Below are 20,898 nucleotides of genomic sequence, written 5' to 3' on the forward strand. Positions count from 1 at the left end.
CTAATAAACAATTTTTAGAATTATTTTAACACTGTTTAAGCGTAAGTAACCATTTGCAACTCTACTGGAATGCTGATGTCTACCGAAAAATTGTTCAAATGAAACACAACAATTGACACCTCGCAGCTGATTCGTTTGTTTGAGGTAGTTTTTAAGTTCAAAAGAAAATAATAGGCGCCTTCTTTAATTTATGCAGGAAAGAAGAAAAAGTCAATGTATCACTGAAATAATATTCATACAATCCGGATGTATCCGTTTGACAGTTACGGCCCGCCACATTTGATTGCAAAATTTGTGCACAAAGATACATATTAATAACGTTTTATTTTATTTATTTTATTTCTTTTATTTTATTTATTTCTATTAAAAATAGAATATAAAATAACAAGCATTTTTTATTTATTTTACATTTGCAAACAAAGTCAGCATGGCTAGATGAATTTGTTAATAATAGACTAGCTTATTAGTAGTCTCCTAACTAACCCAATAACTAAACACATTTAACAAGAAGATTTTTGTATTCAAATCAATAGATAAATAAAAGTTTCCATCGTTAATTTAAGCTACACAACACTAAACGTTTGCTAGTGAATAAACAGTGTTTAAATGTTTCTAACAATCCTTCATTTGAGCTCAAAAACGATGCAACATTTAGAAATAAAATAAATCTTCGTTAAATCCACCCAACAGTAACATGTTGTGTTTTGAAAAGATAATAGGAAACACCTCAAAATCCCCACCATTTTCTTACAAGCCGCCACGCCGCTTACTACCACATTCCAGCTGGAAACCAATTACCAATCGCATTACTACCTCATCAGCAGCACCGCGTTACCTGCCACAGCTCACCGGTGACGGTGCAAAACGCTCGAATCGATCGAAGTCCGATCCATTAGCGGGCGCGCCTTGGAGAATGTGGCCCAGGCTTATTAGATGCTGCTAATTATTAATCATTCCTTTAATTGAATCTTCATCCTGCCGCCGCCGCCGTGGTTGTGCACGTGGCTGGCGGTAGGCAAAATCCGATCCGCGGCAAGCGGCAAGATAGGCACATTACACTCAGGCACACCAATCCCCTCGACGCCAGCCAGCCAGTCAGGGAGGGATGATGCTCCAGCGCAGTGCTTCTGTTTCAGTATTTATGGACAAGGAGGCCACCCTTTTCCGCCTCGCCATCGTTTCCATTTCATTTCCATTAGCTTCCCGCTGCCATTAAACGGCCGAAGTAACATCCACACCATTGGCAAACCGCAAAGCAGCGACCCGAGCCATGCTGGGCCCCTTTTTCCGGCTCGCGCTGTTGCCGCGCTCGTGCCAAACGCTCCCGTGCTGCGATGGTCAAATTTTCCGGTTCATTCGCGTGCTCCAATCGCTCGACGCACCTTGCCTGCCCTCCCGCAGCCTATATCAACTCGCAGACGACGAAACTTTGACTTTGGCCGGAACAATCCGGATGCCAAACTTCCCGAAAGTGCCCGCTGCATTCAAAAACATGCCCCTTGTACGCTCCATAGTAAAACTGTCGCTTCGCCTTGTAGTGTTGGGGCGCAAATCAACAGACGATCAGGCCACTAATTTTACGACTAATTAATTATTGAATTAATTACCACCCAGATTCGACCTGCCGGCAGCAGGCGCTTTGCGGGCAGGATTAAGACGCCGAAGGTGCGGCTCACGATGACGTGCGAAGTTAGTTTTGATCTAATGGCGGTGCTGCCGAACAGTGCTGTTGACAGAAGAGAGAGAGAGAGAGAGAGAGAGAGAGAGAGAAAAATGCAAGCTTATGTTTTCAACAAACCCGTTAAAGCATTTGAAGGATAGTTTATCGAGCGGAAAATAATTACGCTTAGTTCTTCAGAAGTTCAGAACAGCGTTTACGTGGCGAAGCGTGAGCAAAAAACGAAGCAATTCAACTGTTTGGTTCCTCTGAACTGTCGTTCGAGCAGAAAGTATGCCATTAATAAGACAGTAATGTATAAAAGATTGCATACATTAGGGCTGCAATTTATCACAGCAGACAAATGAAGGTCCAACAGTTAAAAAGGTGATATTTTCGAAAAATTGCATTAAAAAAAACACACACACACAAACACATGTATTCGGTAACAAATAGATGCTTTATTTCCTTGCACTTCTAGCTACTGTCCGTGCGTACGGGTAGACAGTTTTGTCGATTGCAATAAATAAGGAACCGGACGCAGTTTTGCTGTAACCAAAAAAAAAAGAACAACAACCGGAAATTGAGCACAGAGCAGCAGCGAACGATTTGCAAACGGCATCACTTACTTATTGAACAGACCGAAGTCATCTTTGGTGCCGGCGGAACAGTCGTTCCGCTTGTAGCTGTAGTAGGAGGAGCAGGCCGTACCCTCGAATATGTTCTGCCGATCGAGCGATGCGCGGAAGTATTCGACCGCCTTGAAGTGGCTGCAAATAAATTGCACTGCGAAGGTGCGAAAGGGAAGCAAACGGTTTTTGAGGAACATTTCGCTCAGCCTGCATTGCTCCAGTTACTCACGGTACGCCTTGGTCGTGTCGTTGTTCACCAGCGGGAACTCGCAGCCCGGCTGCGGGCTGGCGCCACTGTTCGCGTAGTAATCCTGGTGGCCGAGGTTCATCGTCGTGCCGATGATGTTCTTGTCCGTGTGGATCGCCTGCACGAACCGGCCGTCCGTGCGATCGAGCCGCCGGTCGGTCGACACCGGGATCGGCTTGGTGAAGGCCGGACCGGCCGGATCGAGCCCGATCACGCTCGGCACCTGGCCGCCCAGGTACGCGCCGGCAATGCCCGAGATGTGCGCGCCCATGCTGTGCCCGACCAGCGTCACCTGGTTGATGCTGAAGCCCTTCGTCAGCAGGAACTGCACGAACTTGCCGAGGTAGCGGCCCACCTTGGGCGTATTGCGGGCGGCCAGATTGTACTCGACCAGCGCCAGCGGGCTCCAGTCGACCGCGCAGATGTTGCCACCGATCAGCCGCACGTAGTCGGCGACGGTTTGCTTCACCCAGGTGCGGTTCACGTTGTCGGTCCAGCCGTGCGTGAGGAAGGCGATCGGTTTGGACGGGTCGAGCTTCTGCGTGATGCGCGGATCGTCCACGTACGCCTGGACGTACTCGGGCTGATTGCTGGCGGGACGGCATCGGAAACGAGAACGTCAAAACCTCCAACCACTAGCAGCAGCAGCAGCAGCAGCATACTTACGTCGTTGCACACCAGAACGTTACATCCGTGCTGACGTCATTCGTGCCGAACAGCAGCTGGGAGAGCGTATTGCCAAACGCTCCAATGACGGTGCCGACTCGATTGGCAAGCAGATCGTCCTGGTCAGCGGCTGAAAGCGAACAGAAGGAGCAAAAAAACAACAATTGCAAAAAATTAAAACTCAAATCCAAAACCGAAGCCACACTTCACCAGCTGCGGAGGGAACACGATATAGCCACTCACGGTCCAGCCCGTGGTCATTAGATTGCTGCCGATAAGGGGCAAAAACCGCTCGCCCGATACGCGCACGACTATTGAAAGCCGGTGCGAGCACACGAATGCGCCTTAAAGTATGCTCAGCGTAGCAGCGTACCGGCGCTCCGAGTGTAACTGAACGCGATAGAAACGTACGTGGAAATGGAAATAGGCTTCAAATTAAACTTACGAGTGGCAGCCAGAAAGGGGGAGTAGGAAGGAGGGGAAGAAACTATGCAAAACTCACAATAAAAAAGTGGATACTCTGGCGATGCCGTGTAATAGGAATTGCAAAGAGCTCCAGCAAAAAAAAAAAAAAACAAAACAAAACAAAACAAAACAAAAAACCCTCAGCCGGACACAAAAGTACAGCGACGATGGGAAGCAAATGTACTGTTGTGCGCTCGGTTCGCAATCACCTGGTCGAGTGGATGGCTTGATCGGCCCACGGTGTGCACTAGGATCGCGCGCATGGATATGTTTCGCCTCAGCCGTATTTAATGAACACTCTTCATAATAGGGGAAAAAAACACAAACAATGACGGATCAGTTGCATTTTGTTTATCATTGCCGATCCCAATAGAGTAAGGCGTCATCCATCAATTACGTAATATGTAATATCGATGACAGGGAGGGAGAGGGTGTCGTCAAACGTTATGATTTGTTAAACTATACGGAGGAGGAGGGGATTTTACCTTTTGTTACGTACGCAATTTTTTTTTTTTTATGATAACAAATTAGTAATAAACGTATTAGCAATAATAAATTCTTCTTCGTAATTTAACAACCCACGCGGCTATGCCGCCCACTATCTTTTTTTTTTTGTACTACGCAGCCAAAAGTCCGTTATTTGGAGGTTAAGTTTACAATTTTTGCGTTACGTAATTGATGGATGACGGCATAGAGAAATTTACAAATATTCTAATTTTATTTAATTTAATAAGCCATTAGACGATAAATTTCTGAGGGGGGAGGGCTCTTCGAGCGTTAAGGCCGAGCTACATTGATCGTACTCGCAAGTGTAATTTCGATTTTCACTAGCGCATCTGGCGGCGGCTGACCGAAGCATTTTGCCAAACAATTTGGGGATGCTCCAGAAAATACGTTATTTTTCCATGTTTTTCACTTTAACTGGACTGGGAAAGCTTTGTAATTGATACATAAATATGTTGTGCAAGTATTTCAGCAGTTTTTGCATCGAAAAATGGTGAAAAAACTAATTAATTTTGAGATCCGGCACGACCATTCCCCCGACGACCGAAAAAAGCTTCCACCAGCCGCCACTTGATGCGCTAGTGAAAATCGAAATTACACTTGCGAGTACGGCCAATGTAGCCCGGCCTTTACAGTTTATTACACTAGTGGGAGAGGAGGGCGGAAACTTTCCATGTATGCGTTACGTTATTGATGGATGACGCCTCATAGAGTTGAAGCAAAGATCATCTTTTGCAAAACGCCTGAAGGTATGCTATTTGCTTATAATTGGCTATTTTTGAGCAACAGTAAGTACTACAACGCCTAAAAGTATGCAATATGTTGTTTTATACCATTGTTAGGATAGATTTGGATTTAAAATGTTATAAAATTGTCAACAAAAAAATATGGGGAGAAAAAACAATGATGTATAGTTCACGAGTCGCTAAGCCAACGCAGACAAAAAAGGGTTCAATTTTACTTTTACCGGTAATTTGAACTATATAGCCACTGATGGATGACGTAGATTCTTCAATACAGTTGAACCTGTTACACTAGCCATGCTTACACCTTCAAACACTGTGTATGTTTATTTTGAAAGATGTATTTTGATATGAAATAAACAAACATAAAAAAGGACTTGCGTTCGCAGAACTATCATGTCAACCAGGGCAGCCCGGTGTTGGCATGGTTCGGGGTCGTTCAATTGTCGAATTCATCACGCGGACGCAATAGCTCCACAAAAACCGTGTACCGGCGCGCTTAAAATAAGTAACCTGCCATCCGAGTGCCGGGGCCCGGGCGCCCTGCAGGTCCCGAGCGAGAGTAATGAGAGCTACACTGTCCCGCAGAACAACCAATACAGGAACGGCGAAGGGAAGATAATCGGTAGCAAAAAGCATTGACTAGCATAAACAATCACACGAACACACAGGGGAGGGGAATAACACAGCACAGAAAAGAAAAACGCTTCACTACTCTTCGACAAAATGTTACCCTGCGCAAGACCCACCCTCAGCCTCGCCCTCCCGGCAGGGAAGAGTGGCATAGGAATGGAGCGAAAATTTATGTGCCCCTGTATTCCCTGCCCAGTTCGTAGGTAGAAGGATAGAAAATTCTGCGAAAAAAAAACAGCCCAAAACAAAGACGAGTGTCGAGCGAAACCAACAGCTTTACAATGGACAGTTCAATACCGCTTGACCAGTTTGGCTTACTACCCGTTGCTTCATGTGGCCCCTTCGTGCAGGCCCCTATTGCAAACGGGGCCCCATCATTTACTCTGCCGCTCTCACCGCCAGCGATGTACCAGCAAAGGGCAGGGCTTCTCAAAAGCTGAACTATGTACTAGGCAGTGTTGGAGTGGTTGGGTTTTTTTTTCGTTCGCTCCCAATTTTTGCATATCCACCAGAACCCGAGCACCACAGGGGGATGCCAGTTGCAATCGTGGGAAATATGTTTGTGCTCCCCACGGTCATCAAACTTCCCTCCCCGGTCCGCCATCTCGCGGAGGAATCATGTGCAAACGTACAGCAACCAGCTCAAAAATAGAAAAAAAAAGAAAAAAGGAAAACAAGTACATTTTCCAAGCAGCGTTAGGCTGTGAGATTTGTTTGCCGAGCTATGTTTTTGTGCAGCATGTAAGATACTTTTTTTTTTTTTTGTTCGATTGTTTTGTCTGCCGGCAATTGTTGATTTGTTGTTTTGTTTTGCAGTTTTTTTGTTGTTGTTGTTGCATGGAACTGAAGTGGCCAGCAGGGCCGGAACGTTCTGGAGCTGGCACAGTGCGCTGGCCGGCATGTATTTAACGGCACGTTACACCCGATTTTTTCAAACCGTTCTTTTTTCCTTTTGTTTCAGTATATTCTCTCTCTCTCTCTCTCTCTCCTCTATCGTACAGCTTGCACACGTACAATGGACACACCAGTGGAACGATACTGATGAAATATTACGTTGCAAATGGGACCGATCCCGCTCATGCTCGTGGGAACTGATAGGCGGGTGATGGCATTACAAAAGCGAATCCGCATGCCAAACGCCGCCTGGCAGCGGAAACGATTTGCAGCAAGTGTTGGGTGGCTCATTTCCGATTACAATCCTGCCTGCGAACAAGTCGGCCGTAAGCTTGTACGGAAGAAAATCTTTGCACCGGTCCCAAAGCAAATATAAGCGAATGACGAAAAAAAGGCCTCAAGATGCTTTCAGAATTACTTTTTCCTTTTTGCAAATGACAATTTGCAAGCAGAGTGCAGTGTCATCTCGTAGCTAGCGGGCATTTTGCTTAGGCAAAAGGTGATAATAAGGCAGAGATTAAAACTAACAGGCAAACCGAGAAATGCAAAGAAAGCAAAGCAACACGCAAAACAAACGTGTGTGTGTGTGTGTGAGAGAGAAAGAGAAAGAGAAACGGTTTAACCATCTTTACGCTGCTGTTGGGCAAGGGCAGAAAGAAAAGCGCCTGAATTGCTGCAAACACGCGTTCCCGTCGAAGCGTTACAAACCGCGCCATCTAGGTGGGAGGCACCGAACCGAAACCGGAGCTTCCGACCGCCAACGGGTCAATGGCAATAATGAATAGCATTACGCACGGTGGAATCTATTTTTCCACTTCGCCGCCTGCCGGGCGTGCGTTCCGGCAGCGTTTCCTAGCTTTGATGGATGCTTCCTGCATCGTGATTGTTAGCTCATCATAATTGCGTACCGTCAGCCGTCAGAGGAAAGAGAAAGAGAGAAAAAATTCTCTCTCACACACATACACACGAACATTCTGAACAGAAGATTTGCACCCTTTTGCCCTTTTAGAGCCGGGTCTCGGGATGTGGAGTGCTGCAGAAAAGAGCATAGGAAGCAATGTGGCAACCCGGTGCTGCAAACGGGACAGCGCACCAAGCAGCTCTTTCGCTTTGCGATCGAAACCTACACAGATACACATGCACATATTGCTACACTTTTGCAGACATGAGAAGCCCTTTCTCTCTCTCCCCTCTCTCTCTCTCTCTCTCTCTCTGGCAGCACAACACGGTAATCTATTTGTTTGCGCTACAATTTACGGCTGGCTTCATTTGAATTTAATAAATCAAAAATATTACCCTCGGCGGTATGATTAATCTGCCACGCCACCCCGTTACCCGGGGATATTTGCCTTCACCAGGGAAGGGAACCGACACACACACACACACATGGGGGTGGGGAGGCCCCAAACCTAATGGTACGTTGCGAGCGACGTCGGCGGGTCCTTGGTCCCGTCGAGCCGTCGGTATTTGGGTCCGATGCCCGCCTGCCCAAGGAAGACGCCCTCAGCCAGTCCATCATCGGGTCTCGCGCTGCTGAAGCAATTTTCACTTGCATCTTCCGGTACCGCCCGGACCCGTGTGTGTGTGTGTGTCTCGAATGATGGGGTTAGGTGTGCAGAGAAACCACCACCACCACCAACACCAATTCGTCTGTTAAATATTTCGCGCGGGCCCTGGAGCGGCGACGACGATTTATCCAGCTACATGTGCTTCACGACCAGGGGCGCCACGATATGAAATAGCGATGAGTGGTGCTATAAAAGTGAACCACCCTCCAAAAAAAAAACCAGCTGCTACGACCGGGAACGACGCAAAAAGGTGAATCACGTACCTCACACCGCTTATCTCCTGCTAAGCAGAGGGCGAAGTCTTGGAAGTCGCTCGAAGTCGACGGGAAAGATTCTACTGACACATACGTAGATGAGAATATTTTTTCAACGGTTACGTAGTGTGCTTGTGTCTACTAATATCGTTTTTTTTTTGAAAATGAACCATCTGGCCCTGTTTTAGCAAAAGCAAACGCCGAAATGTATGCAATTTGTGTAACATTTCGCTCCTAATCATACGAGGACATCAGCATGTCAGCAAACGGTCATCAGCTGTACTTTTTCTTTTTCTTAGAATCTCTCTCTCAGTCTCTCTCTCTCTCTCTCTCTCTCTCTCTCTCTCTCTCTCTCTCTCTCTCTCTCCGTCTTTCTCTCACATTCTCTTTTATCTCCTTTTTTTCTGTGCCCTCATTCTCACTCACACACCCATTACTTCTGCTTCGTTAAAACTTTACGAGCGCTTTAGGCTGACCCTTCCGATGGGCCCTAACTAACAAGCCTAACTACCGCAAGCCACCGTGCAAGACGTGAAATTTCGGGCATACTTTTATGCACTTAATTATGCTGAAAATGTCCCACCGACTGTTCGCCCATAATGAACCGCTAGCAAGTGTGCGATGCACTGCCACCGAGCTGCTGCTGCTGCTTCGTTAAATACAAACGGCAACACATCTCGCGCACATTGTGTCCGTCCTCCGCTCGCGCTTCCAACATTCCGCGCACCGCCGCCCTTCTCGCTGCCTGTCCGCAAATTAACGAGCGAACCGAAAAGGTAACAGAGTCGTACAGATCAATGCGGTCAAGCGAAAGAATTTAACAAGCAATCATTCCCGGGTTCTGCGAAAGCTCCCACCCCCCCACACACACACACACACACACACACATACAGACACTCACAGACATGCACGGAATCCGGAAGAGCGGAGCGGGCCACCAGCCAGCGAACCAAAATGTAGCAGCATAATCTGCTGCTGCTCGCACTGCTGTAAATGTTCGCGTATCGCTTCCCAGTCCGAAACGGTTCGTTTTAATCCTTAATGCAACACGAGGTTAAATAAAACTGCTTCCCGTGGCCGAGTGGTAGGTAGCACGCCGTTGGAGCGATTGGACGCGCGACGCGACCATCAAACGACACTCTTTTCGGCTCTGCGTTAACGGTTTTCTGGCGTTCGGCGGCTGGGCGGGTGAATGTGATGTTATCCTCATTTGACGCTTTTCAACCATGACCCCTGGCGAAACCGGTTCAAGGTACGATGATGGGTAGCGGTAGAAAGCACAATAATAAAAAAATAATAAAAACATTTCCCTGCTGGTGTAAGCTTGGGCAAGCGAGAGAGCAATGGGTTCCTAGCTGCGGAGCTGTAGCTTGCGGTGACGTATGTGTTTTCTTCGCAGGCAAGCAAATCATCAGTAACGAGCGGCGATTTCAAGATGGGCAAAGGTTGATTCCTTTTCCCATTCCGCACGGGCTGGAATTCATATTGATTATGCGTTTGATGAGGCGTGAGCTACTTACTAAGGAACGGCAGTAAGTCATCCTGGCGCGCGCTGAAATCGGCCATCGAGGAGGAGAAGTTCTGCAAGTGGAGGCAAGAAAGAGAAAACAAGTTAAAGAGCGTTACACATTCAATGTTATCCTTTCCTGTGTGGCTTTCAGCCCCATCGTGCTTTAGGAAATGTGAAATAAGAACATTTTGTGAGCACCATTGCATACCTTTAGGCGTATATCATTTTGCTCGCATCATAATGCTTTACCCCCTCTTCCCAGTTGATTGGTTTTACCTTCAAATTAAGCCTACAAGTGTTCGCAAATCCGCGCAGCAGTAATCCTGCTTACCATGCTAAGACAAACATCGCAAACACGGCTGCACGCACTGCGCCCGGAGCGCATTTGAACGCCCGTTCTATCTGCCACTAATAACTTGCTGCGAAGCGGCAAAGAGCAGCAAGCGATCGGGACGGACACGCCCCACCCGCTGCCGATCGCTTCGCGACGGGGCAAACAGTAGTAACCGAAACAGGGGCGATGTGGCAACTCTTTTGTCCGGCGTCTTTTTAATAATAAACGGATTATATTATGAACCGCTTTACACAAGCGCGCCCGTCACCCGTGTGCACGAGATGGGGCCGAAATGGCTGAGGTGAGGTGGAAGGAAAAAGATTATCCCAAACGTGCCCCTGCCAGCCCAGGTCCACGTTCCTGTGTGCAACGGGTGGAGTCGCCGGGCGTAGGGATTTGCCGAGCGAAAACTTCACGAATTTATGAGACAGCCGAGCGAGCCAGCACCCAAGGAGGATTTAGTCCTTCCTTCTTTGGCGGGTACGTACGGAGCTTACCCCGCCGCACAAACGATGAGCTATTTTTTGCTATTCTTTACTTTCTCTCTCCTTCTCACTGCACGCACACCGTCTTGCTGCTGCTGCTGCTGCTGCTTCGAAATGCCCGGCTCCCTGCCATCGTTCACGCTAAATGATATATTAGGATGACAATGGACAATATTATCTTAGATTCTTGCTGCACCTTGAGGCGGTGAGCGCACCCCGCTCGCCTCCTTGCGCCCGGACACCCCCGGGAGTGAAAAATGCGGCAAGATGAAGTGTGAGCAACGGTTTCGGGTTTGCCGCTGCGGGCGGCTAATAGAAAGAACATCTTCACGGGAATTCAGCGCCACCTTCACCGGGCGTAGCAAGTAGCTGTTGGGTGTTGGGTTGAGCGAACCGTCCACGTTACGTGCCAACGAAAAGGCCGCAGGAAGAGGGCAAATGAAACAGGCGTGGGGGCGAAAAAAGGGAAGGAAATAGAAAATAATCGCCCAGCTGTGCTGACGTCCGAGAATAAAAGGGAATGTGTCCTTTACCGTTCATTGGGCTACCCTCGCACTGCTTTCCCCTGGTTTTGCGGTGAGAGGTTGAGGAAATGACATTTTCTCGTTCTCGACAATTCCCACGCCCTCTGCCCGTGTGTTGCGATGCGAATGTGTCGAGATCGGGGGGGTTGCAGCAGTGCCCCGGGAAATGATGAGAGATGGCAATGATTCAAGATTCGACACGAAGCCATTTCTCATGGTACGCTTCCTGTTTTTTCCCCCCTCCGTTGCCTACATTTTTATATTGTCCCTGTTTGGTTCAGGAGGAGGAGGTGGAGTGGAATTCAATCTCGGGAACCTGTTGAGCAATGCTGGATGCTGGCTGAGCTTCACAGGGGGTTAAGGGGATGAAAACAGACTCCACCCGGCTGCGAAGCGGCGGACAGTGTCGGCTGGCAGCGCTTTATCGAAATTATGGATTGGCTACCGTCCGAGCCGGAACAGGTGCGAACGGCTTCCATTACAATAGTTTGTAAAACTGGAAGAAACATTGTTCCGTTTCTCTTACTTTTTTCATCCTCTCGCTGGGTGTGCTCGCAGTCGCGGAAAGGTCGAGAGCGGCACTAATCAAGCGCTGCCGCGCGAAGCGCTACTGGGTACTGCACGGATGTGCCGTAGCACATAAATCGTTCAATTTCCGTTTGTTGCTTTCCTTTTCTGCTGTCAAACATTACGCTGGAAAAACAGGGAAGGTTCTCTTCCTTTTCTGAGGCTACGGTCGCATTGCAACGGTTCAGCGGGACGAACTCGTTTTCGAAAACTCTTGAACTAGCTTGTATCGGTTCAGGCTTAGAAGCAGGTTTAAAAGTAGTTTGAGCATACTTTTTTTATCATTTTTATAATTTTCCTCACAAAACATCAGAATTAAGACTTTTTGCCACAATTATAGTCAGATTACTCTTCATTCTGTTACCAAATAAGCAATGAAAACTATCCAAAGCAATACAACAAAAAATCGAATACGCCTAGATGTTTCCATTGCTATCAGATAAATAGGTAGAACTACCATAACGCCTACATTTATGCTGCAAAGCCCTATTATTAAGAAAATCTAGGGGACCTTTTTCATTTGCAACCAGTGCTGCAAAATGTCACTGTCAATGTCAATGTCGAAATTCTGACTGAGGCACAATCCATGTCAGCGTCCCGTCCTCAATTGTCATAATCAGATGTGATACTCAAACAGTTGGTGTGACCAATACATACTTGGTGACTACATAGCAACCAACGCTTGATCAGTCACCTTTTCTTGACTTTTGTTGTTGTTGTGATCAGATCTGCAAAATGTCACTGACATAGTCTCGACAAATTCCCACTGAATCAAAATCATATCAGCGTCACGAGTTCAACTGTGATGATCAGAGGTGAGAGTCTAACAGTTGTTGCGACCACCACATGCCTGGTGACATTTTATGTACCCAACTCTTGGCCAGTCATCGCGGTGATCATTGCGATGGTCATGGGAGATAACCGGTTCGTGCGAGTGGTACCAAGCAACAATCTATCTGCCCCGACAGACCATCAAAGAAAGCATGGTTATGACAGACAGACAGAGCGAGAAAGCATGCTTATTTTGTAGCTTGACACCACTCGCCAAGTATGTTCCAAGAATGTCAACTGAAAATGTCGTGATCATATGAGTGACCGAAAGTTTGATACTACAAAAAATGTCACCAAGCATGTGATTGGATTTGATTCTCACCCCTGGCCATCACAGTTGTGTTCTGGAGCTGATTTGCGCTTCGTTTCAGTCATGAGTGTTGGTGACTGAATCAGTGACATTTGGTAGCACTGTTCACAACCAGAAAAAATCATAACCAGCTCAGCTTGTCATTTAGAATTTTGCATTGGACTCAATCACTCGCATGTCGGTTCGGCGTGTCACTTTCATGAGGCATCAAGCTACCACGGATTTGTTCATTTTATTCGGTGGTGATCGTCACGTGATGTTCATGACATTTTGCAGCACTGGTAGCAACAAATAGCAAAACGCCTAGATGTATGCTTTGTTACCACATAAACAATTACAAATTCCAAAACGCCTGGGTGTATGTATTGCTACCACACAAATGATGAAAAATACCATTACGCCTAGATTTATGCTGCAAAATGTCGATTTTAAACAAACCAAAGGAACCTTTTTAATTTCCAACCATTTTTCAATGCAAGTTTATCATTCGACGATAAAATGCAATACTGATCTGTGTTAGATGTTAAATTTCTTTTGCAATTTCCTCTCCGCCCGGTCGCATGCGAGCTGCAACAATCTATTCCTTTCCCACGTTGAGAGGATGTGGAAAAACAACAACCTCACAACCCCCCTCTGCCAGCAGATTCTTACCATTTTGCCACAATCCACTTCTACAGCTAATCCCAGCACAAACCATCGCTGGCCATTCGTCTCATCGTTTGCTCGTCTCATCCGCTCATCCGTTCATCGCTCATCATCCCCCCCCCCCTTCTTTCCCAACCTAATCCACCGGTCCCGTCCACGGCTGAGACACTTCATAGTGCCGAGCGAGTAACCTGTCCAATAAAGCCACTCGAGAATCAATCATGCAAACATATTCAATAAGTTACCTAACTTTATTACATTCCACCTGGTACGCCCGGGTACGGGTACGGTACCCCGGTTACCGTGCCGTTCCTGCAGGACGACAGCAGGTGCAGTGCTCGAGCAGCTCGCCCCACACGTAATCGGGAGGATGTAAAGCAAGGCAGAATGTGTTTGTGGCGGGAGTGGAGGGGACCAATTCAATCTGTCTTCCTTGTGCGCGTCCGTGCGCAATCCTGTTTAAGAAAATTTCATATTGTTTTCTTTTCGTTTGCCTTTTTTTTGTTTTGTTTTGTTTCTTTTTAGTGTTTTTTTTTTTTTTGGTTCCTCTCGACCAAAGCTGAAGCTCCTGCAAGCTTTTCCTTATCCCGAGCAATGCTTTTGATGTGTGCCGTTGTTTCTGTTGCTCTTGCGCTTTTTTTTTTGTTTGTTCGTGTGCTGTATGCTACCCCTTCCTCGCTTCCTCTCCACACATGCTGCATCACTACCGGGTTTAGTTGCAGGGGTAGGAGCGGAAGCAGTATGTGTGTGCCGCAATGCATGCAAAATGCCGAAAGATTCGGGCAACTTCCCACAAAAAAAAGCCACAACACACACACACAATCTGCTTTTGCCGCGGCCTTGGGGCGGAAAGGGATGACTTCAAACTAGCCCGGGAAGCCCCAGCCGGGGAGAAGAAACACATAAAATGAAATACGAATGCAGTGTAGTATCGTTTTGCCCCGGACAAACGCACGGACCGAGGAACGGTGATGTACATTGCGAGTGCTTGCAGCGCCAGCAGTTCGAAAGCAAAGCGGGCGCCGCACACACACAGAAAGACAGGGGCAGAGGGAGAAACCACCCGCCCGCAAGTTCTTAATACAGTGAAGCTTTTCTTTTTCGGCGCAGCTCTATGGAAGGGGGAGGGGGACCGAATAGGCGAGGAAGTCGTTACGCAAAACATGCTTCAAAAGTGCTCTACATCACTGCACGTAACGTTTCTGGATCTGGTTGCGGCCAAGTTTGCTTCACTCGTGCTTGCTCCCGCACTGCATTGGCGGATGACATCCGACCGAATTGGAGCGGTGCTTGTTGGCCACTTTGCACACACACACACACACACCGGAGCCCGGTGGTTGAAGACGAGCGTGGTGTGATTGTGAAGCGTTGGAGAAAAAGAATTTAATATATTCTTTGCAATAACAACGCAAAAAACGCATCGGTGAACGATTGCAGCCTTTTTTTTTTTACTCGACCATTGTAAAAGGTCAGTTTCCATTTCGTTATTGCAAATGGTATGCATAGCTGCAGTAGAGTGTCCCTACAATGTTGCCTTACACGTTGCATTGTTTAAAGAAAGATTTGAATTTATACCATAAATCATCTCTAAATCATTGCTTTAGACTAGTGGTGGGAGCTCGGAATCGGACCCACTCGATTCCAATTCCAATCAGAATTGACTACAGAAATGAAATTAGCTTCCAAATGAGAATCAGTTCTTTAATTGAAATAAGAAGTTTCAGAAGCAAAATCAACCCGGGAATCTCCATAACAATAGATTCCAGAGACAAATAAGTTGTGATTCTTTGCGGCTATCAATACGTAGCATCATTGGACCCAAACGCCTATTCTAATGGAGATGCCGAAACGGCATCGGAGTCGGTTTCGAAGCCGACTCGGATTTCGGAGCCAATTCTGATTGTAAAGCCGATTCCGATGCCAGAATCAATTCCGATTCCGTAACCAATTCCAATTCGGGAAACCATTCCGATTCCGGAACCAATTCCGATTCCGAAACCAATTCCGATTCTGGAACCAATTCCGATTCCGGTACCAATTGCGATTCCGGAACCAATTCCGATTCCGGAACCAATTCCGATTCCGTAAACAATTCCAATTCCGCAACCAATTCCGATTCCGGAACCAATTCCGATTCTGGAACCAATTCCGATTCTGGAACCAATTTCAGAGCCAATTCCGGAACCAATTTCAGTACCAATTCCGAAACCTATTCCGATTCCGGAGCCGTGTCTGATATCGGACCCGATTTCGATTTCGGAGCCGATTCCGGAATCGATTCTGGAAACTGATTCCGGATCTACTATCAATTCCATCACTCAATCAATTCCAGAAAACTTCGGAGCAAGCCAGAATCGATTCCGACAAATACGTCATTTTTCCAATGATCCAATGTCTTCAACAAATATAAATACCATTTTGCCGGCAAATTGAAGCAATGACAAATCATTGGCAGGCAAAGGCACAAAACACGGGCTTGCATAACCAATGAAACAATAAACTCAATCATTTGTAATAAATAGCGCCTGTATAAATATAAGTAGGGTCATATCGGTTTATACATAAATTAAATAATAAATAATTCGCCTTAGTAAATGAATTTTGCCTACTACCAAGGGTCTATGTCTCAGTAAAGATCTGTCCCGCTTTGAGTTTTAGTTCAGTTATTGTTGGAAAGTGTTGGTACAGTTATTTACAGCCTGTGAACTGTTCTGTTCTGGCCTGTGGCAAAATGAAAAGATTTGGCAATATTTCTACAACAAAAATTGAAAAACAACCGAAAACTCTTCTGAATGGCCTTTAGAAATTGCACAATTACTGGTGAAAAGGTTGTGACACACAGTCTCAGACATAACGTTGAATTTTGTAAATAAAACAAAAAACGAAAAAAATTTGATGCCTTTGAGACAAAACTTGTGACCCATGGTCAACAAACGGTGCCTTAAAGACAAACATAGATGAGCTATGGCCAAAATGTTGTGCCAACAACTGTAATACTTTAAGACGTAATGTTAATCAGAATAAACGATTTTAACAAAAATCAATTCTTTACTTTTACCCAAAGTTGAATTTTGTAAGAAAGAATCACCTGGGCATATGAGGCTCGTGTACAGCAAACAAAACCTACTAATTGATTGGCAACTAGCTGTGCAACTACACAAAGTGCACTAAGGGTAGACTATAGCCTAAGCTCGATAAATCGCCCAAAGTTTTGAAATCGACATTTTCGTAGCAAACAGTTATCGGTCCCCCAGACGTCACCTTGGTAGTGGGAGGATAAAAGCAACACTTACTGCCCAAATCATAAAAAAAACCCCATTATTTGACACCCGACAGCGTCCAGTTGTGAACTGTCAAATTGATGAAATGCACCTTCAATATCACCCTCGGCACAAACGCGATAAAACCAGTCCAGTTGTCAGGCAGGATGGAAAATGGCAGGTGCCAAACAAACCTGTGCTGGTCACTGGAACTGGGCTTTTTCGTGCTTTTTTTGGTTTTATTTCTTCCCACCCACTCCTACGATCGTTCTTACTTACCGTGCTGATGCCAAAATCGAACGGTGCGGCACTGACGGGCGCTGCTAGTGGTGCAACGGCGGCAACCAGCAGCACTGCCAGCCCGTACGCCAGCCAGCGGGCGACATGTGTGACGGGAAAAATGCAAAGTTCCTCCCTGCTGCTGGGGTTGGGACCGGGCGTGACCGGACCGGCGGGGCGGAAATGGGAGAACAAAAACACAGAGAAAGCATGTTAGTGGAAAATTGCCGGGTGGGAGGTGTGGGTTGGATGTTGAAGAGAATCCCCGTAAGCGTTCGTTGATTTATGCAAAAATGCTGTAAACCGGCGCCAAATCAAATCTCGCCAATGTTCGCAGTGGGACAGTGGGTGCACTGTGTGTCGGTGCGAGACGAGAAGTGTTTTCCGACCGTTGGTTTGTGTGGTGTTTGTGCAAACTGCCAACCGCCCGGGACCAACGACCTCAGGGGTAAGGAAACGCGTCCGTGAGAAAGGAGACAATGTCCTTCTTCGCTTCGCGTTGTGCTCGCGGTGCTTTAACGCTTTCTCCCGCTACTTACCGCAGGCTCGTGAACGATTTCCTCATCCTTGCGAGATGTATATCGTAGTGTGGTTTCGAGGTTTGATTGTGGGTGTATTTTGTAGGTGGATTGTTGGCTTGTTGCTTTACAGTGGCAGCTACGATGTCTGCTGCACCTGCTCTCAACCGTCAACACAAGCCGTCAAGCACAAACACCTTCGACACTTATTTCCACCGCGGGGAAATACTTTTCTCTGTGTAATCACTTGTTTTCTTCTTCTTCTTCCAGGCACAGGACTTTAGCTGCCGTTTGCGCTCTCACTCTTCCGCCGGCTAGGTTTGACTTGTGAATTCTCAGCTCACCGACAAACCCGGTACAGGCATTTGGTAGAACGAATCGATCAGTTTGTATCTGTAAGGGGCAAGAAACAGGGACACAAATTAATAAAACGGTTCAGCAAAAGGGTTTCAAATCATCGCACACAACGGCACTCCAACTCCAGCTCCCGCTGCCAATTATACAGGAGCGCTAGTTTTGGGGAAGAAATGATTTCACCTGCACAAGCCGCTTCGAACGAACTTCGTCTTTATGTAACCACCCAAAACCCTTCCTCGAAACTGTCGGTTCTGTGCGATTCGCTGGCCGCTTTTAAGGAAGCCCTTTTAACTGGGGACGGCACCCTGCGGGAAGCCTCGTTGATACAGTTCGGCACGTGCTGATCGGTTTGCGTAAAGTGGCCAGCATTGTTGTTTGGGTCCCAATAAAAAAATTGAATATAAAAAAACACTCACAAACACACACAGTACAACGTACTCCAACCGGATCCGCTGCCGGGTGAATGAATCGTATCGATTGAGATTGAGACACAGCCCACGAGCCAACCTGTATCAATAGCTCATCGGCGACGCTGGCCCAAAAACATGCCAAAAACAGAATAACAACAGCAACCAGCACCTCCATCTAGAATCTAGAACAAGGCTCCGCACTGTTTAGCGCGCCCGGGAGTTTGCACAGTGCGGGGAGCTTTGGGCCCCGGGCTCGATAACCTTCAAATAACATTTGCGCGCGAAAGCTTCTCGAACGCTCCAACCAGATCGGGTGGCGCTCGAGAATTTGGAACCCCGGACGCCGCCAGATTCTTGGCCCAAACTTTCTACTCATTTCCATAGTGTATCGGCACGCTGCGATCGCGCCGAAAAGGTGTCAACTGGAGGTGTCGGCTGGGAGCATTACTTCTAAGGCTAGATCTCAGGGGCCCGACCCGAAAACCTCATTCGCGACACACACACACACACACACACACACAGTTGTTTGCGAATCGCAGGGTTTTGATTGTAGCACGCAGCGCGCGACTTGGCGAGACTCAGACGTTTTGGAGATGAGGCGACGAACGCCCAGATTCGACACTTTCTCCCGCAAGGGCGCCATCCGAGCGACATTAAATTGACACACATACCGGCCAAACCGGTGGCGTGGATTGTTTTTTTTTTTTTTTCGGGAACCACGCAGTTTGTTTTTCAATGTTGCTTCTTCCCTTTTTTTGTTTTTGTTTTTTTTTTTTGTTGGAAGTTTCTTCTGCCGCTTCTCGTTTGTTCTGTTGCGACTAACACCTGCACAGACACACAAGCACAGTTTAGCGTATCTTGTGACATACTTTTTTCGCCCTCTCCCTCTGCGATCGCATTAACACCTGCACAGCAAGATCGCTCAGTGTCGAGGGGGAGGGGGGGGGGGGACGCACCCATGAACTTGATCTTCGCGCGGCTGGGCCAGCATGTTCCAAGCTCTGCCAAACGTCCCACACGACCAACCCGACGGCTGTGTACATATTTATCAAAAGCGCATTCCAACCTGTGTGTGTGTGTATGTGTGTGTGTTCACAACGCACCTCAACACTTTACTTCCTGCGCAGCTTCCTCCGCGCCCGGGCCTCCCTGGTTGCGCACGCTTGCTTCGCCAAGAGCGCAAGAACACGGCCACGTGAATTCGCCCGACAAATCAGCACGTGCTGCCTGACCCCGACTAACATAGGCACCTCTTTTATTGTTTTGTTTTGCTTGCGCGCTGTAGAACGCACCACTACGCCACGCGCGACACGCAACACTCAACTGGACGTCCGGCTCCAGACTCCCGCGGGCTCGGGATCGGTTTCGGGAGTCAGTCTTGTGTTGCTGCTGTTGTTTTTTTACCCACTTTCTACGTATTATTCGCCCGTCTTCGCCTTTCCCATCACCGAAAAACTGTCGCGCCCAAAACGAAAACACCTGCAACAGGTTTTCATCGCTCCGTCTCGCTTTCCCCCCCCCCCCCTTTCGGCTGCATCGCATATTTGTTCCGTTTTGATCCCGCGATGCCAAAGGCGCAAGACGGCGGTGGGCCGGATCTTTCACCGGTGCCTGCGCGCTGTGCCTCTTTTGTTGTGACAGTAAGCAAACCGTAACGCCCGTGCCCACTTTCGAGACGCACACGCAGGCACACGCGCCACCATCGCCATCACGGTTCCGATCGGTTCCGTACGCACAGGTCAAATTGTCCACAGGCCCCGGGGATGGGCGTGTAATTTCTCTTCCAATCGGGTGGGGTTACTTTCGGCTCGGCTCGGCCATTCGGTGTTTGTGCCGGTCGCACGCGCCCGTACCGTACCGGCTTATCCACACGCGGCGCCGTAGTGCGCTGTTTCTAGTAGACATTGTTTTCTGTTTTGTTTCTCCCTCTATCCCACTATCCTACCGGCCATTCAACCGTACCGACTGTGCGAACAACTTACCCTTTTGTGTGCGTGGTGTGCTTTGTTCAGCGCGTTTGTCCAACGTCCAAGGAACTCGCGAAGACTTCCCCTGGGGATGGATTGTGTGATCTGCACGTCTAGAGCGGCGAGCGCTTTCTGAACTCCTGATAATCTGTGCACTTCTACCTAGTATATATCTAGTCGCTACCCGGCCGGCCGGTCAGTTCTATCTTGCCACACTTTCCTGATCGCTCGCTGTCTCGCTCTCTCCCTCTCTGGTGTGTCTACAGTCCCGCGCACCAGCAAAACCAGAATCCCAGATCCACACATCCACTCAGCGGGTCAACGACACGAGCAGCTCCATAAACAAGGGATTCGCCTTAAAACCGCCGTCTCTGGACCACCGGCGCAAATGGGCAACTTAATGTGGCAACCCCATCGATTCGCCCTTACGAGGCGATCAGTTTCACAGCGCAGATTAGACATTCCAGGGACAGGGCACGTGTGCGCACGCTCGTACGCAAAAAAAAAAAGAGTTGCTAGTGGTGGGAGCGCGGAATCGGACCTACCCGATTCCAATTCCGTGTTCGAAATCAAATTCCAGTGCCTATTCCGATACTGGGATCGATTCCGATTCCGGAGCCGATTTCGTAGTTAAATCT

General features: G+C 47.7%; 1 protein-coding gene across 4 annotated transcripts; it reads right to left on the reverse strand.

Moving 5' to 3' along the window:
* Positions 1–2,096: 2,096 nt before the first annotated feature.
* On the reverse strand, positions 2,097–20,391 carry LOC120906769 (phospholipase A1 3). 4 transcript variants are annotated; one of them, XM_040318713.1, is made up of 8 exons: positions 20,276–20,391; positions 17,548–17,919; positions 17,009–17,147; positions 9,784–9,844; positions 3,203–3,332; positions 2,519–3,126; positions 2,287–2,443; positions 2,097–2,206 (listed from the first exon to the last, which is right to left on the reverse strand). In XM_040318713.1, the coding sequence occupies exons 2-8, from the start codon at positions 17,571–17,573 to the stop codon at positions 2,119–2,121; spliced, it is 1,209 nt and encodes a 402-aa protein (XP_040174647.1). In that variant the 5' UTR covers positions 17,574–17,919; positions 20,276–20,391; the 3' UTR covers positions 2,097–2,118. The 4 variants fall into 4 exon arrangements, with proteins under 4 accessions (XP_040174647.1, XP_040174644.1, XP_040174645.1 ...); XM_040318710.1 differs by having other exon boundaries at positions 17,009–17,150; XM_040318711.1 differs by lacking the exon at positions 20,276–20,391 and adding an exon at positions 18,064–18,131 and having other exon boundaries at positions 17,009–17,150.
* Between the last annotated feature and the right edge of the window lie 507 nt (positions 20,392–20,898).

Source organism: Anopheles arabiensis, chromosome X (genome assembly GCF_016920715.1).
Source record: "Anopheles arabiensis isolate DONGOLA chromosome X, AaraD3, whole genome shotgun sequence".
Classification (NCBI taxonomy): Eukaryota; Metazoa; Arthropoda; class Insecta; order Diptera; family Culicidae; genus Anopheles; species Anopheles arabiensis.

What these genes read in the sequence shown, in the direction of transcription:
- LOC120906769 (XM_040318710.1), bottom strand. Translation starts at nt 17,573, where the DNA reads ATGAGGAAATCGTTCACGAGCCTGCG. An exon ending in CGACACGACCAAGGCGTACC is followed by an intron (nt 2,444 to 2,518) that starts GTGAGTAACTGG and finishes GCACCTTCGCAG; the next exon opens with TGCAATTTATTTGCAGCCAC. An exon ending in GACTTCGGTCTGTTCAATAA is followed by an intron (nt 2,207 to 2,286) that starts GTAAGTGATGCC and finishes TTTTGGTTACAG; the next exon opens with CAAAACTGCGTCCGGTTCCT.